At 42.1% G+C, this 15,459-nt stretch overlaps 1 protein-coding gene across 22 annotated transcripts in view; it reads right to left on the bottom strand.

Annotated features, from left to right (window-relative positions):
- The window catches only part of Sgip1 (SH3GL interacting endocytic adaptor 1), a 184,983-nt gene that overhangs the window by 81,439 nt on the left and 88,085 nt on the right, over nucleotides 1-15,459 (bottom strand). For 7 of the 22 annotated variants that reach the window (XM_055628846.1, XM_055628845.1, XM_055628849.1 and 4 more), the window contains 5 exons: nucleotides 12,603-12,627; nucleotides 11,502-11,585; nucleotides 5,811-5,867; nucleotides 3,695-3,749; nucleotides 2,847-3,022 (listed from right to left, as the gene is read on the bottom strand). In XM_055628846.1, coding sequence (XP_055484821.1) covers nucleotides 2,847-3,022; nucleotides 3,695-3,749; nucleotides 5,811-5,867; nucleotides 11,502-11,585; nucleotides 12,603-12,627 — 397 coding nt within the window. Of the gene's footprint in view, nucleotides 1-2,846; nucleotides 3,023-3,694; nucleotides 3,750-5,810; nucleotides 5,868-9,679; nucleotides 9,752-11,501; nucleotides 11,586-12,602; nucleotides 12,628-15,459 lie in introns of all 22 variants that reach the window. The other 15 variants (XM_055628847.1, XM_055628862.1, XM_055628863.1 and 12 more) reach the window with 3 other exon arrangements.

Genomic DNA, 15,459 nt, shown 5'->3' with positions numbered 1-15,459 from the left:
GTGTGTGTGTGTGTGTGTGTGTGTGTGTGTGTGTGTGTGTGTGTGTGTGAAAGAGAGAGGGACAGAGAGGGAGAGACAGAGAGAGAATGAGAAGATGGGTATAGTGGAGAGGACTATTTGGGGAGGAGACTATTTGGGAGAGAAATGCAAACACCAAAAGAGGAACGGAGGGATGAGGGAGGATAAATAAGAAAGTAGTTGGACATGTGTGCCTGAAAATGTAAAATAAAGCCTGTCACTTTACTTGATAATTAAAAAAGAAAAAAGAGGAAACAGAAAAAAAGCCTCCAACTTCCTTTGTTGCTGAAGCTTTGCTTGAGGAGAATCACTTTTACATGGTGATGTTATTTATTTTACTTTATTTTACTTATTCTCTGAATGATTTGACTAGTTTATAGAGGGGAACTAAGCAGAATAAAACCAATTCACAATAAAAGAGGCCGAGTGAGTTACACTTAAGGAACACAAATTCAGAAATGAGTGAAAAGAATAAGTGAAATACAACTTTTAATTAAGAATTTCAAAAGTGGGGCTGAAGAGATGGCTCAGTGGTTAAGAGCACCAGCTGATCTTACAGAGGACCTGAGTTCAATTCCCAGCAACCACATGGCTACTCACAATCATCTGGAACTCCAGTCCCAAGGTGTGATAATGGTCTTTTGGCGCTTGAGGAAACTTCATGTACTGCATGCAGAAACACACATGCAGCCAAAACACATATATACATAAGTAAAAAATAGATAGCTAGATAAAGTATATAAAAATCTTAAAATGAATAGACATCAGAAACCCTTGCTCTGACCCATTTGGAATCTCATCTGTTTCTATTAATGCCAGGTGTGATGCTTTTGTAGCATAACAGAAACAGCCTTAGTGGAAGATTCTGGCGGAACACTCATGGATTTAGGTAGTCCGTCCTCTCTAACACTGAGAGAAAGTACCTGTCTAACTGCTTTACAGAAAACATCTAAAGCTGTGCCCTGCTCATTGGTTGTTCCATCACAACACTGCCTGGACTTTACAAAGTTATTTTTATCCATCTGCTACTGATAAGATTCAACATATTCTCTATATCTGTATGTTGTGTCTGGAAGAGGGCAGAGATCCTAAAACCACATATGTTCAGCTGCATCCCTCTGCATCCCACGCACATTCAGAACTTGCCTGTCCTCTCCTGTCACTAAAAGAGGGGCAAGAGCTCATTCCTCTTCTAAATATCAAAATTACAAATATGTGGGAGTGACTCTAGTGAGAGAAACTTTCATGATAGAGGTAACAAGTCAAGCTGCGGAGTGGGACCAGGAGAGCAGCCTTCCGATCTGCTGTGAGCATCAGCAGCTTAGCTCTAAACTGTAGTCTGAGTGTGTTCTTCATACCGTTTGCTCTGTTTCCAAGAACTCTTTCTCATCTCATCAGCCGTAACCACCTGATGGCAATCGCTTACCTTACACATAGCTTCTGAGGAAGCTTCCAGCTTCCAGACACTTTTCTTGCTGTGCCTCAGCAGCGTATCGGGTTGGAGGAAAATGCACCAAGTGATTTTGGCACACTTTGATTTTGACACAGCAGATCCTCCCTTGCCTAGATTCAGTGAGCTTTATAGCTATGTTTCTGGGACCTGTACAGAAAGCCCACTTTCACTTGCAGTCATCCTTTTAATCAGGTGGGCTTCTCTGCCTCCACCTCCACATGCAATTTCCAAACACCCACTCAATTATTATGCCCCACAGAGAAGTAGATATAAACTTGTTTCTGCCATTTAGACAGATTTTCTTACAATTAAAAACAAACAAACAAACAAACAAACAGTGACTCAGTAAGTGAAATGCGATGGGAAAGATGTTGGCTGAAAAGTGAAAATGAAGTGAAAGGTTAAACTACAATGCTCCCATGACTGTGAATCATAGGCCAGTATGTGAGTTTAAAATTGGTACTTTCCATTGCAGCAGAGAGAAAGAAACTGTATTTCATGCTTTTGTTAAGGTAGCAAGTGAATATATGATGAAAGATTATTGGAAAGTCCATATGCGACGGGTGCGTTACTATCAGCAATCATTTTTTATTGTCACCAACAGATTGAATAAAGGCCATTGTAAGCACGAAGATCTAAGGCAAGAGTTTATTCCCAAAGGATAAACAATTACAATTGTTTAAAAAGGGTTAGTTGAGATATTTCTAGAAGCCCCTAGAAAGTGGTGTTTACTAATATGCTGTTGGATCGGATGCTCCCTTGAGAAGCCAAGAGAAGCCAACTCTTTGCATCTGTGCTCACAGCTATTTTTAGAAAACAACAGCATTTTTCAAACCAAAGGGAGAAAATACTTGAAATAGTAGCACTCAGAACTCAAAGACATTCAGTGGTTAGGAATGGGGAGTTGAAGCACAGATTGAGGAAGAACAGTTAGAATAATGTAAATAAGGCATCAATGGTGTGTGAGGTGGCTCCGGGCCAAGAACATTTAAAATGATCTGAGGATAAGATATAATGAAGAGTATGAGCTTTAGAAATCTAGTGAGATTTTATTCACTTGCTATGATTTTGGAGCATCACAGGAGAAGTATTTTTTTTTTAAGCCATTTTCTTGGCATTCATGTATTTTCATGAAGACAGAAACTAATATGTGTTTTTACGACACGGCTAGTGAAAGTCATTTTTTTTTAAATAAGTCTGCATCGGAAGTAGGTTTGGGAGATCTTTTCATTATTTTTTTCTTCGTCTGATGCTTGTTAGAGAATAACAGGAAAGCAGAGGTCATCAGATTGGACACATGTCTCTCTCAGCACATGTGGCGGAACATGGCTCTCCACCCAACCTCACCAGAGCTGAACATAAAGCCTCCACTCACCACAGGCGAAGGGGAAAGTGCAATGTTGCCTATGGAAGCCTTCAGCTCGTCTACTGTTGCAGCATTCTTAAGGATGTCCTTGGACTGCAAGGGTTTAATCTTGATATTGAACTTCTTGTGCGATTCTTCCTCCTCTTCGGATTCACTTGAAGAATAAAAGTGCTTTCCTTTGGTAGGTAGAACACAGTTAAAGACACTTAGCTCTTTCTTTTGCTGGGGGGTGGGGTATGGGTGAGGACAAGACAAGAATGACTATATGCAGACACAGCAAAAGTAACCTCCTGTGGAGAAAACCAACAAAACTGAGGGAGGAAAAGGTTAGAGTCATTCACTTTCCTAAGAAGCGTATCGAAGAGGACTATGAACTCAGGGGAGCACTGGCCAAAATCCTACCTTGTTTTGTGGCAGTGATCTTTGCTGTATCACACCTGCTCACAGACAAGAACCCATGAGCTTACTCTTCTCCAGACACTGGAAGGCAACTTTAAGGGGTATTTATGAAGAGACTTTGGGCTTTGGAGTTGGACAGAGTAAGGCAAGGCTGCTTGAGTCTTTAGAGAAGAGTTGTTAATGACACTGCTGTATTGGGGTTCAGCAGGCAATCCGGGGTTACAGTGTGAAGGCTGTTTTATAGCACATTTCCCCTACCTCGTCACTTTCTCGCTGTCCCTAGACTAGATCAAGGTGCATGCATGCTTGTCAGCCATCAGGCTGTGCCCTGGCATAGTTATTCATCTCTGAGACCAAGAATAGTAGCTTTGGATATTTCACCACCTTTGTGAGACCTGAATTTAGCTTACTGGTTCCTGACACAGTATACATTTAGGACATTTAAAGAGAAAGGATATAGCCTGGTTCCTCAGGTCTGATGCTGTAACCTTCTTCATCCAGCTCAGGTGAGTTCTGTAAGACACAAATGCACATACATATTACATGCATATACATACACACATACATATATGTAGCAGTAATAATTAAAGAATAGTTGAGAGGAAATTGGGGGCACACGAAGGGCTGGAGACTAGAGAGGGAAGAGTGGAAATAATCTAAAGACATCACTCCTGTTTCAAATCCTCAAAAAAGGGGGAGGGGAAGTGGGGTGAGGTATAAATGCATGTTAAGTGGTTATTATCTCAAAATGACAAAGGAATTGTTTTCCTTCTAGAATCTTCTACGTAAGAATATAGATAAGCCTCTTATTTTAAAGGGCGGAGGACTTCACTTTTGCAAGTGAATGCTAAGCAGTCTATGTTTAAATCTTTATTCAAGGATCTTGGAAGGACCCCAAAGTAGTGCCCATAAAAGAAAAAATTTATCGGGCCTTTCCCACAAGCCACAGACTGTGCTAAGCAACACAGGTGATTGAAAGGCAAACTATTTGCCCTCAGGGAAATGAAAACATGTTCTCTGAGGAAAAAAAAAATCACAAAGAAAATAGCACAAAATAGCAATGCTAGGTATTAAAAATGATGGGTGTAAGACTAAGGAATGTAAAAATGAGGGGTTCAATGCAGATAAAGATGCAGTGTGGTGGGGCGGGGCTCTCCACAGTGACGGGAAGAGCCTGGGTTGAGATACCATGGCAGAAATGGACACTGTGTGACTCACGTGGTGAAGGCTGGAGTAACAAGGACAGACTGGAAAATAAGCTGTATAGGAGTATACACCTCCTATACATCTCCTATAGCTGTATAGGAGGTGGGGCTGGGGTGGGGGATTAGGCAGCAGACCACAGGTGACTTTGTGCTAGGGTGGGGACTGTGTCTTGCTAGGGCTGCTAAAGTTCCTTAGTTACGGTAGAACATGTTTGAGACAGAATGGTGAGGAGATCGGAGGCAAGAGAAAGGATGACTCGTTTAAGATATGAGTGTCACCTCAGACACTAAGACCGAAGCTCAAGTTTTGGTGTTGGGATGGGAGGGACCAAGAACATTTGCAGGGACCGATTGTCAGTTCTTGGTAATAGGAAAAAAGAGGAGGGAAGTTTCTAGAAGATTTCAAGGCTTCTACCCTCTAGTCCTGGGAGAATGACTGACAGATGAATCTAACAGCAGAGAGCTTACACTTTTAGGGAAAAGATGGGGAAGATAAAAAAGGACAGTGTGCATGTTTGGGTTCATAGTTCACTGTCTCACTGAAAGACAGGACAACCTCATTTGGCAAGAATGAGCTCACTAACTAAAAAGGCAACAAAGTACAATCAGATGGCATGGCAGCATGAATCTGACTTGGTCCTTGGTTCCACATGTATAGAGACTGAATCCTCAGCTAAGATGAGGGAATGACCATCATGCGTTGCCCTGCTAATGCTGGGATTGCAGGGGCAGCAGAGGAGAGAGCTCTCTGGCATAAAACCAATTTACATGTCCTATATGGTTAGGAATCTGAGAGTGGTCCAGGTTGGATGAACAGGCCGCTCTATTGTGGTTAATGAAGTTGACGGCAATGGTGCTATGGATTATGGCGGGGGACGGGGGGGAGGGATGTTTGCTCTCAGCTGGGAATCTATCTTTACTTCCTCGGAATCGACTGACACTTGACCCGAGAAAAACTTATACCACAGTTTTCACCTCATAATCCAGGCTCAGCACTTAATTTGTTTGCCTCCACATTCAAAGCTGCTCAGAAGCCTCTAGTTTAGGTGTGAAAAAGTATTTCTGAATACAGGTGTGGGCTTGCTGCATTGCTGGATTGTGCAAGCAATTATCTCAGGCAAAATACCTGGTAACAATGACATCAGCGAAGTGCTGCACTGACTGACTGTGCTGGGTCCCTTCCATCTGGTACTTGGAGGGGCCAGGTCTTGAAGCCAGGTATGACCGTGCTGTGAAACCTCCCCACGTCCTAAACATGGCAGACACTTCCTAATGAAACGTACAGTTCTTCCACTTGGTTCCATGTCCTATTACGTATCTAATTCATTTCAAACTTGTACATAAAGAAAAAAATGCTCTTAATACTTACATATCTTTCCCAATCAATTTCCGCATAAAATCCATTTGGTGCCCCATTGCTTTTCTTCTGTAATAAATTTGAAAATAAATTTAGGAGAGAAACACTCAAATGGAAACAAAACAAAACAAAACAAAACCCCACAATGGAACAAAAGACGCTTAACTCTTAACTGTACTTAGCATGAGCTATCGAAATTCAGCGCTGGAAAGACAGCTTTTTACCACACCTCTGGTAAAAAGTACATCGGTGTGACTGGGTGGTAAATGCCACCACCGTGGCACTGAGATGAGAAGCTTAAGCACATACTGCCCAAGACTGCAAATTGGGCACAGGGGTATCCGCAGCTAGCCGTTAAAAGCCTATTCAATTACTGATGAACCTGTAGGATTTACGTTATGATTTAACTCTCTCTATCTTGAGAATCACTCATACAGACTCAAAATGGAAACCTTAGGCTTCTGTGCTGCTGACATACAAATAGGTCCAGTAGACCCAGAGCATTCAGCTGAGTCACTAATTGCTTAATTATTTTTACCATGACTCAATTGATAAAATATAAATGGAATCAGCTTTGGATTGGTTCGTTCCGCTCCCAGTCACTAAAAATCATGTTGCTATTCTTTCCAAATGGCTCCTCTTATCAAATTACTAAAATAGAATTTGAAGGTTAACGGTGAGTTTCTCCTTTCATGTTTTCTGTGCCTCTTCGAGCACACATTATCACAAGAAGATGGGGAAACCAGCATTGTTCTGTCTCTTGCTTATCTAAGTTTTATTTTGGCTCACAATAGAGTTGTGACATATGAACACAAATACTTGACCAAAGAAGTGGCACCCCCAAGAGGAAATTAATAAGCTTCTCTGTTCTTTTGGACAGAGCACAAATAAGGTTAAGTGATGAACGGTCTATTCAATGGCATTCTTGCATTTAGCACACAAAGCGATGCTAAGTCAGTGAGCCACAGCAGACTTCAGAACAACATTATGGTGACGTGTGGGGCTTGAGGGCAGGGCCTTTCATTTTGCAGTCACAAGTAAGGTCCCCTGCATTACCGTGTATGCTGGTAATTATCCAAGCTGAAAAATAGGAGGAAGTTTTTCACACATGCACAGAGGATTTCTAGAAAACCCAGGAGAGCCATCATCACCCATTGATGCTTACTGAAGTTGACTGGGCATTCTAAGAACAGGCCGTGGCTCCACAGGGGGCAGGTGCACAGCGTGAAAGTAGCATGCTCCTCCCTCACTACAGACTACCATTCCTTAGAGTTCACCAAGTGTTGTACCCGGGTGCGTGGGGCCTGGGCTGACTGCTGTCTTTCCCCCCTTCCTTAGAAAGGTTACTTGTATGCAGACATCACTTCAGTCTTCCCACAGAACTGAAGTCGTGAAGTTTGAGCATCAGTGGCAGTTTGCCCAATTTGTCAAAGGCTTTTAAAAACCTGTCACATTAGCTCTGCGTGTGTGTGTGTGTGTGTGTGTGTGTGTGTGTGTGTGTGTGTGTGTGATAAATGTCACTGTTGAGAACCCGGTCAACTTAATGTGTCAATAACTTCTCCTGGAAACAGGCCTGCCTCCTATTTTCATATGTACAGTTCCTGTTTTACCGATTGTTTTTATATGTTTTACTGCAAGATACCTCAAGACCTTCTTAGAGAGCATATATCACAGCCAACTTCAACACAAAATTTGACATAACAAGAGGGAGTCAAATAAGCCAAATTGACTTCACAGACACAAAGCTGTGGATATTGGCGTCGCCGTGACACTACCATAAATCCACCTTCTGGTTTTTAAATGATTCTTTCGTACAAAGTAATGTGATTATAAACTCAAGGAAATTAGGTAAATTAATGAAACCAAAGTTCGCCTAGTTCCAAAGCTTTCTTCTCTGTTCATATTCTGTGTGTAAAGCTCTTCAAATTCAAGATACTCTACATTTTTAGATAAATAAACATATGTATATATATATGTGTGTTAGTATAGACATTTTTTTATTGACAACATATATTTAACACTTCCTTAAAGAATTTACTAAATCTCTAGATTTGGGCCTAGTAAGCATTTCTTTGTTTTTTTGTGGAAACCAATGGAAGACTTGAGACAAAGGAAAACAAAAACCTAAGGGTATTTTTTTTTCTTTTATAACAGGAATATTACAAAAAAATACTACATTCAAGCACCACATTGTAACAGTATATTTTTTGTCAGATATTCAGCATTACACACACACACACACACACACACAAAAAAAAAAAAAAAAAAAACCACACATACACACACTCTTCGCCTTATTACAATTTGGCAATTTGTTCTGACACATGCTTGTTTTAACAAATACTTCTGTTTCACAAGTGAACATTACCAAATTAAAGGTAAGCCAGGTTTTAATTGGGTTTTTTCTGGGTAAGCACAAGGGAAAGTAATTCTTGTTGTTAGGCACTGAACAAGGCACAGCTCATAGCTAGTGGCTGTATCAGTTTTCAATGAAAGACTTCACAGCAGGGATGGATGGGGTAAAGGGAACATCAGTGGACAGTTGGACCTAAGACTGAAGGCAGCATTGGCTTCTGGACACATAACGGGTGATTATTATTACTATTTTTTTTTATCTTGGAGTCTGAGTAATATATTCTTTTGTTTCCCCCTTTTCTCTTTTCTGAAATTCCACACATTCCTAGCATAACTTTGGTGACCTGAGAATTTGACTGCTTTTAGAGATGGCTGACACTCATGAGGACATTCATCTTGTTTCAATAGGCATTTTTACTCTAGTTGTCATGCCCATCTTCAGATAATGGGATGAGTCAGATTAGAGGTTCTCAACCTGTGGGTCATGACTCCTTTGGGAGGAGGTCAAATGTTCTTTTCACAGGGTTCGCATATCAGATATCCTGCATATCAGATATTTACATTATGATTTGTAACAGTAGCAACATTATGGTTATGAAGTAGCAATGAAGATAATTTTATGATTGGGGCTCACACCATGAGGAACCTCCCTAAGGTTGCAGCTGTGGGGAGGTTGAGAACCACTGTGCTAGATCAGTAACTATAGTAATGATTTCTCTCAATCGCACATTCATTCAACAAAGTTATGTTTTCACCGTGAATGCTCCTCTTTTTGGTGAGGTCAGCCTACCGCTGCACAAAGATCTTAAAAACATGTGACAAAGTGCCAAAATTTTATCTTCTCTCCTCCTAAATAGACTTAAATCACTTTGTAAACAATCTTACAAGGCGATCTTACTTGTCGGATGGAACTCCCTGTAAAGATGAAAATACCTTCTGTGCTGTTCTTTATGTAGCCACTGGATAGTACTGGCTGTACAGGATTTGAAATGTCGTGAATGCGACCAAGGGACTAGATTTTAATTAAATAGCTTCCTACAGCTACAAAGCGGTAGTTAATACATAGCCTGGCATCCTTGACTCTAGGTTTCTTGGCCACGATCACTGGTTTCCACAGGGCAGGGTCCTGCCAAACTCATAGTTTAATTGGGATAGATGGTGTTCATTTTACCAAGTACAATGTTGATATTTATATTATAGTCATTAGAGTCATATTAGAGTCATATATTAGAGTCATCTTTATAGATAGCAGATTCTTTTAAAAACATGAAAAATTTGAATCCCTGTCCTTTGTCCAAGACAAGAGGTAATGCAAATGCAGGTCTTTAGGCTTGATCATTCTTTAAAAGAATAGTCACACAACAGCACACAGGAATCCGCATGGTTGATTTAAAATCTGGACCTGGTACTTTGGAGTTACCTTGATAAATAATTAGGGCTTCTGTGCTTTCCAGATTTTAAGTGGGGATTTTACTCACTGTTTCTACAACCCCTCGGAAATCTTAAACTAAAATCTGTGTCCTTACCGAAGCTTTCTTCCCTCCTTCACGCGCACACTCTGCTTTGCTATGGTAGGGTAGCTCGTGTGGGCTGGGCTGCTGGAATTGATTGTTTTCATGTAGAAAAAAGTTGTTAAAGGATCTGTTTGTTCTTCAAGACACATATAAAGAATCACATGGAGTCAGCAAACATATCACAGTAGAGACAACCTCTAGACCAAATTGTGCAGCCTACCAATCGTGGCAGGGTTCTGTAAGTAAAGAGCGGACTTTGGGGCCCATAATGAGGCTCTATTCAGCAGGCCAGTTTGGCTAAGCCAAGAGAGGGAGTGGGAAGGAAGGAGATTGGCTGGGGCACCAGGGGCCATTTGGATCCTCATTCTGACGGCACTTTGTCTACGAACAGAGAGCAGAGACCAAGACAATAACAGAAAGGAACTGGGCAATTTCTGATTGCACTTCTATTCTGTGAATGAAAATGCCTAGCTCCTCTTTTTCTCCTGATCGCAGCCTACGAAAGGCTAAACACAGAGCTATAGGGCACATGGAGGACAGTTCCAGACCTGTGCCCCTTCCTGCCCACATGTTTAGAGATAAGCAAAACAGATCTCACAGCCAGGGACTCTGACCCTGGTACCCCAGCGTATTCTGGAGAATTAGAAGTGCTTAGGGGAAGTTCAACTGGCTACTCTGCACCAATTAGAGTTTGTCTCTGGGTTAGAGTGCGTTGTCACACGCAGCTACCTGAGGTCAAGACATTGTGACAAACAGCTCTGCCAATGATGGATGGGCTTACACTCAGCCAGTGGGCAGCAAGACACAACCACCTTCACACCATGCAAGCCCTGCCATGCAGCCTCATCCATGATGGGCTCCATCAGGGTCTGGGAAGCCAGAATTAAGTATTGCTACACTGAAGTTTTGGCATGAACTCTTCGATTCCAGACTTGTTTCCAGTTGCTAGTGGAGTACCCCTGTAGCTTGTGGAATTACACGAGTTAAAGGTACAAACACCAGTTCTAGGCCTTGGAAAAGCCATTCGCAAGGTTGAATGCCATCAGAACCACATCCAAGGGGTTTCAGTCCACAGATTCAAAGGTCTTAAAAAAATCATTTTGGGTTTAGAAGAAATTCAGGCTGAGATTTCTATAGACCAATAACAGACATATTCATTCTAGCCCACAGCACTGGGTCTCAGAATTTGGTGGCCAAGTGTTTGGGAGAAATGTGAACATTTTCCAATAGAACTTGTAGCTGACATAAAATTTTCAGATTATCCATGAAAGTGCACTTGTTTTGAATGTAGCTTTTTTTTTTTAAAAAACAAAACAAAACAAAACAAAACAAAACAAAACAAAAAAACAATAGGTCTGTTTTATTTCTGAAAAAAGTGAAATTCAATAATTTCTCTTTCTTATGAGCATTTATATTTATGGCATTTCTAACTAATAATGGAGAGAACACAACTATTAGTAAGTGATTTTACGGGACGTGGGATAGAGTAAGGAGGGCTTAGGGAGACCTGGATGGCTTTGGGCCCATGCCTGAAGCTCACACTCATGGTCATCTTCAAAACTGGGTATCACGGTATATATCCCAGCAGATATTTAAATGGGGGCTCCTCAGAAGAGCAGAGACTTATGAGAGACAATGAGCAGGGGAGAGGGGTTGAAGAAAGAAAAAAAAAAGACAAGACTGAGAGAGTAGGAGAGTAAGAGAAGCTAGGAAAAGCAATACAATGAGGGCAGAGAAGGTGACAGAGCCTGACAAAGGCGTGGATGGAAGGACAGAAGGACCCAGGGAAAGGACAGAGCCAGAAGCAGAGAGAAGACACGGAAGCAGAGAGTACCTGAGACAGAGTTAAGGAGAGGGCTCTGAGCCAGAAGCAAGAGGCGAGGAGAAGCTGAGTCTTCTGGGCCTTTTTTTTCCCCTGCTGAATAGAGCCTTGATTATAGAGGTACCCAAGGTCTGATCAATTTCATTCTATTTTTAATTAAAAAAAAACATTTCATAGCAAGAATCACATGAATGCAAAAGGCACCCCAAAGCTGAAAACTCTTAAATCAAATGCAGGAGAAAAACTCCTGCTATGGCCGCAATTAGCACCCCATTAGGTAGACTATTATAAAGAGTAGGTTTTCAAACTATATATTTTCAACCACCAGGTTTATTTTAGTTCTTGCTCTGGTCCAGAGAGCTTGATGTGTGTCCGTTTCCCCTGAGTAACAGCTGTTCTTTTGAACTCTCTCAATAGGCACCTGATTAGATGGGAAGTCATTTTAAAAGCCAGGGCAGATTCCCGTAAATGCAACATGGATTGCTCCAAGCTGGCATACCTCAGACCTCTTTAAAGACCAAGAAATCTGACAGCCGACTAAGAGTCACTTTCTCCTGAACTGAGACCTAGTGGATGCAGTTTTCTCCTTCTGGCTGTACATTTGGGCATAAGGAGTTTTAAGACCGTCTCCTATTTTTGAATTTAATATAGAGGATGTACTTGCAGCCCAGCTACTCGTGAGGATAGTTCCTTTCAGTTTTATTCGCAAGCAGCTCCTTTATGACTGTGGGGCCGAGTGAGAAGAACATCCTCACACAATGAGCTCTGTGTCACCGAACTGGAGATGGAAGCATCTTCTGTAAGGACTGTTTGACCCGCATCTCCATGGCTCATTTGCTTATGTGCTCTCTGGGGATGAGTTTTAGGTGAACGCAATATATGAAGCCTACCTTGACGGAGACTACACTTACATCTCATGCTCATTTACTAGAGAGAATTAGAATAGTTGGGCTTTCAAAAAGTCCTGCAGGGGAAAGGGGAGGTGGGAGGAAAGAAGAAAAGAGAAAGGAGCGGGGGTGGGGTGGGGGGAGGAGAGGGAAACAGCCTTTGGGAAATTTAACATAGCAGCTATAGAGGTGCAAGCCCACTAAAAATGGTCATTTAAGTACTTACCATTCCATCTCGATCTGGTGAGCCTCTGTAACAGAAAGGAAATTGATAGCAGTTATGAAAAGGAACCATTCTTGCTGCAGTGACTAAAGGACCGTTAGCCATCATCTTCATCCTCCGTAAACCTCACCCAGGAAACAGAAACTATCGAGCTGAGCAACATCCACTCGAGTGTGGGGCTGGGAGCATGTGTGTCAGGCACGGATAGTCTCATCAAGAACTGAAGTCCAAAGGCGCAACAAGCTGGCCACATAGTCCTTAAGAGTCTGGCCCGTTCTTTTTTTAATGACTCGTTTTATTTTAAATTATGTGTATATGTACACGACCAGATCCCCTGGGGCTGGAGCTGTGAGCTACCTGATAGTGCTGGGAACCGGATTTGACTCCTCTGGAGGAGAGGAATTAGCTCTTAGCTGCTGAGACAGCTCTCCTGTCCTCTTGGCCCATTCTTGCTAGCTTCACTAAGATCTATCATAAAACGTGTATACAGATATGTATTCAGAAAACAGATGTGTATTCCTTTAGCTTTTCCCTGTGAACGATCCAGATTGTCTTTTACGGGGTAGAGCTTTTGTGGCAGTTTTCAGCCAGCGCGAGAATCTGTACCTCCTTCCGCATTTACAACTCTTTCAAAGATGCACCAGTGGGGGAAATGAAGGTTGCATTGAACCAAGTGGCGCCCTCTGCTGCTGAATACCGGGGTAGCGGTTCTGTGGCGGCGCGGTGCTGTGATGCCTTGCAAGCAAAAGGTTCAGGGTTAAGATGCATCTGGAGGTTCAGATGTCACCATTTTTAAGTTCTATCACCTTGAACTCATTATCTAATGTGATAGCACAAAGAATGAATGAATACTAGTTCCTGACAGCTGCTAAGCATTCAAAGGTGTCGATTTTAATTTCTTTTGTCGCCCACTGACCTTTCTTCACCAGAAGCACAAAGTACACACTTGCAGCCACACTGTGCCATAGAACAGTGTAAGCAAATCAGTTTTCTTGTTATCGTGGGAAACTGGACTGGCTAAGTGAGGGTCAGTGAGTGGTCAGTGGTGTGGAGGAAAAAACAAAAAAACAAACTACTTGTGTACCCAATAAGGTTCAAAAAATGCAGTTTGTAGTGTTTTAGAACTGCAAGAATTAATAGTTATGCAGTAAAAGGGGCTGGGTTGTGGTGGTGCACGCCTTTAACCCTAGCACTTGGGAGGTAGTGGTAGCTGGATCCCTGTGAGTATGAGGCCAGTTTGATCTACCTAGAAAGTTTTAGTACAGCCACATTACAAAGAAAAATCCCTGTCTTGAAAAACCAAAAGAAAACAAGAAAACAGTATGTAGGTTGGAAGTAGGAGGAATAATAGAGAAAAAAAAAATTAAAGAAGAGCTCAGAAAAAGAAAACAGACATAAAAGCCTGTTCCAGAACGATTTAGATTACAAGGAACTAAATATTACAGATGCAAAGTGTGGATTAAAATAAAATAACAAAGAAAAATATGAAGAAATAGGAGATACTGTACTAGTAGCTTGTACTTCCTTTTAGGTGGGATAATATGGCTGCCCCCATTGCTTTGATAGTTTTTTGTGTAGCTGTCTCTACAGATGGGGAGTGGGCTGCTGTTTTAAATGATCCAAACAAGGTAGATGTTCCCCTTGCTGAGGAGGCTTCTGTGCTAGACACAGATTCGTTGGTATTTCCCAATGGGAGACCCTAGCCATCTCATTACAGCTCTTTCTGGTGTGCTGGGAAGTCTAATCCATTCAGGGCATTTAAGTGTTTTGGAATGAGCATGGAGGGTGTGCACAGACTGTGTTTATCTCTGCTGCTGGTCATTCTCTTCCCTTGAGGATCCTGGCCTTTTCCCTGATCAATGACCCATAATGCCTGGGAATACATGCATCAGCTGGGCATGACTCGGCCCGGTTCAGCGTGTTTCTTGTGTTCTTGTGCTGTTGTTCAGGCAGGGCTGGAGGTGCTGCCTGCTGCGCATTCTTCAGGACAGTCGCCTGCGGTGCTGTGGAAGATTTCAGCTCTAGGCTCCCGCTTCAAGTTTCTGATGGCGTTTCCAGAGTCGGCACTGCCTTGGACTCTCCTCGGTCACAGTGTATATAGTTCAGCAGTGACTTTGCTTCCCAGCATGCTGTTCGTAGGTGGCTGTGCCCAGCAGGCAGCCACCTTCCTTTTGGTGACTGTCATTGGTCCTTGCCCCAGGTGGATTTCATTGGTTCTTTATGTCTGGGTGAAGGTTGGTGGCTGCTCCAGGCTGCTTTCCATTAGAGGATCTCATGGTCTCTTGCTTCTTTCTATGCACTGCTTTTCTCTTCTCTTTTCGTATCTTCACACTCTTCAGCTGCCCTACCACCACCTTTGTGTGTTTCTGATGTTCCCCTATTCTTTCTCTCAGGAGAAGACAGACTCTCTGTCTTCACCAGGCCACACAGAGGCAGCTTTTAACCTGCCATTTTTGCATAATGCCAAGTTTATATAGCAGTCTATCAGAGAGCCAAACAAGCCTTGGACTTGTATTTCATTTTAATAGGTTTTTCCTATTTTTAGTGACAGACACTTTATATTGGATGAATTCTCTTTTAAACCTTGTCATTCATCATGGTTGTGTGGCCTCTAGTTTTAAACGTTGGTTTCTTGTAACTAAAGCCATTTCTCTTTAGTGCTCTGTCTGGGTGACAGTCTTTCCCAGTGTCCTGTTGTCAGCTTTATTGTTTTCATGGCCTTTAGCAAGTTGTTAACCCCGCCTGGCACTGTTTTCTCATCTCTAGAAGTGAGATACTGTTACTAACCTTATTGAATTATGTGAAAATGAAGAAGGATATCAGTACGGTCAAATATTCTGCCACTTAGCCCAGGCTCTCT

The sequence above is a fragment of the Psammomys obesus genome, unplaced genomic scaffold (genome assembly GCF_907164565.1).
Source record: "Psammomys obesus unplaced genomic scaffold, mPsaObe1.curated_primary_1811, whole genome shotgun sequence".
NCBI lineage: Eukaryota > Metazoa > Chordata > Mammalia > Rodentia > Muridae > Psammomys > Psammomys obesus.
The sequence above is the reverse complement of the archived record's forward strand: the minus strand, read 5'-3'. Positions and strand labels throughout refer to the sequence as shown.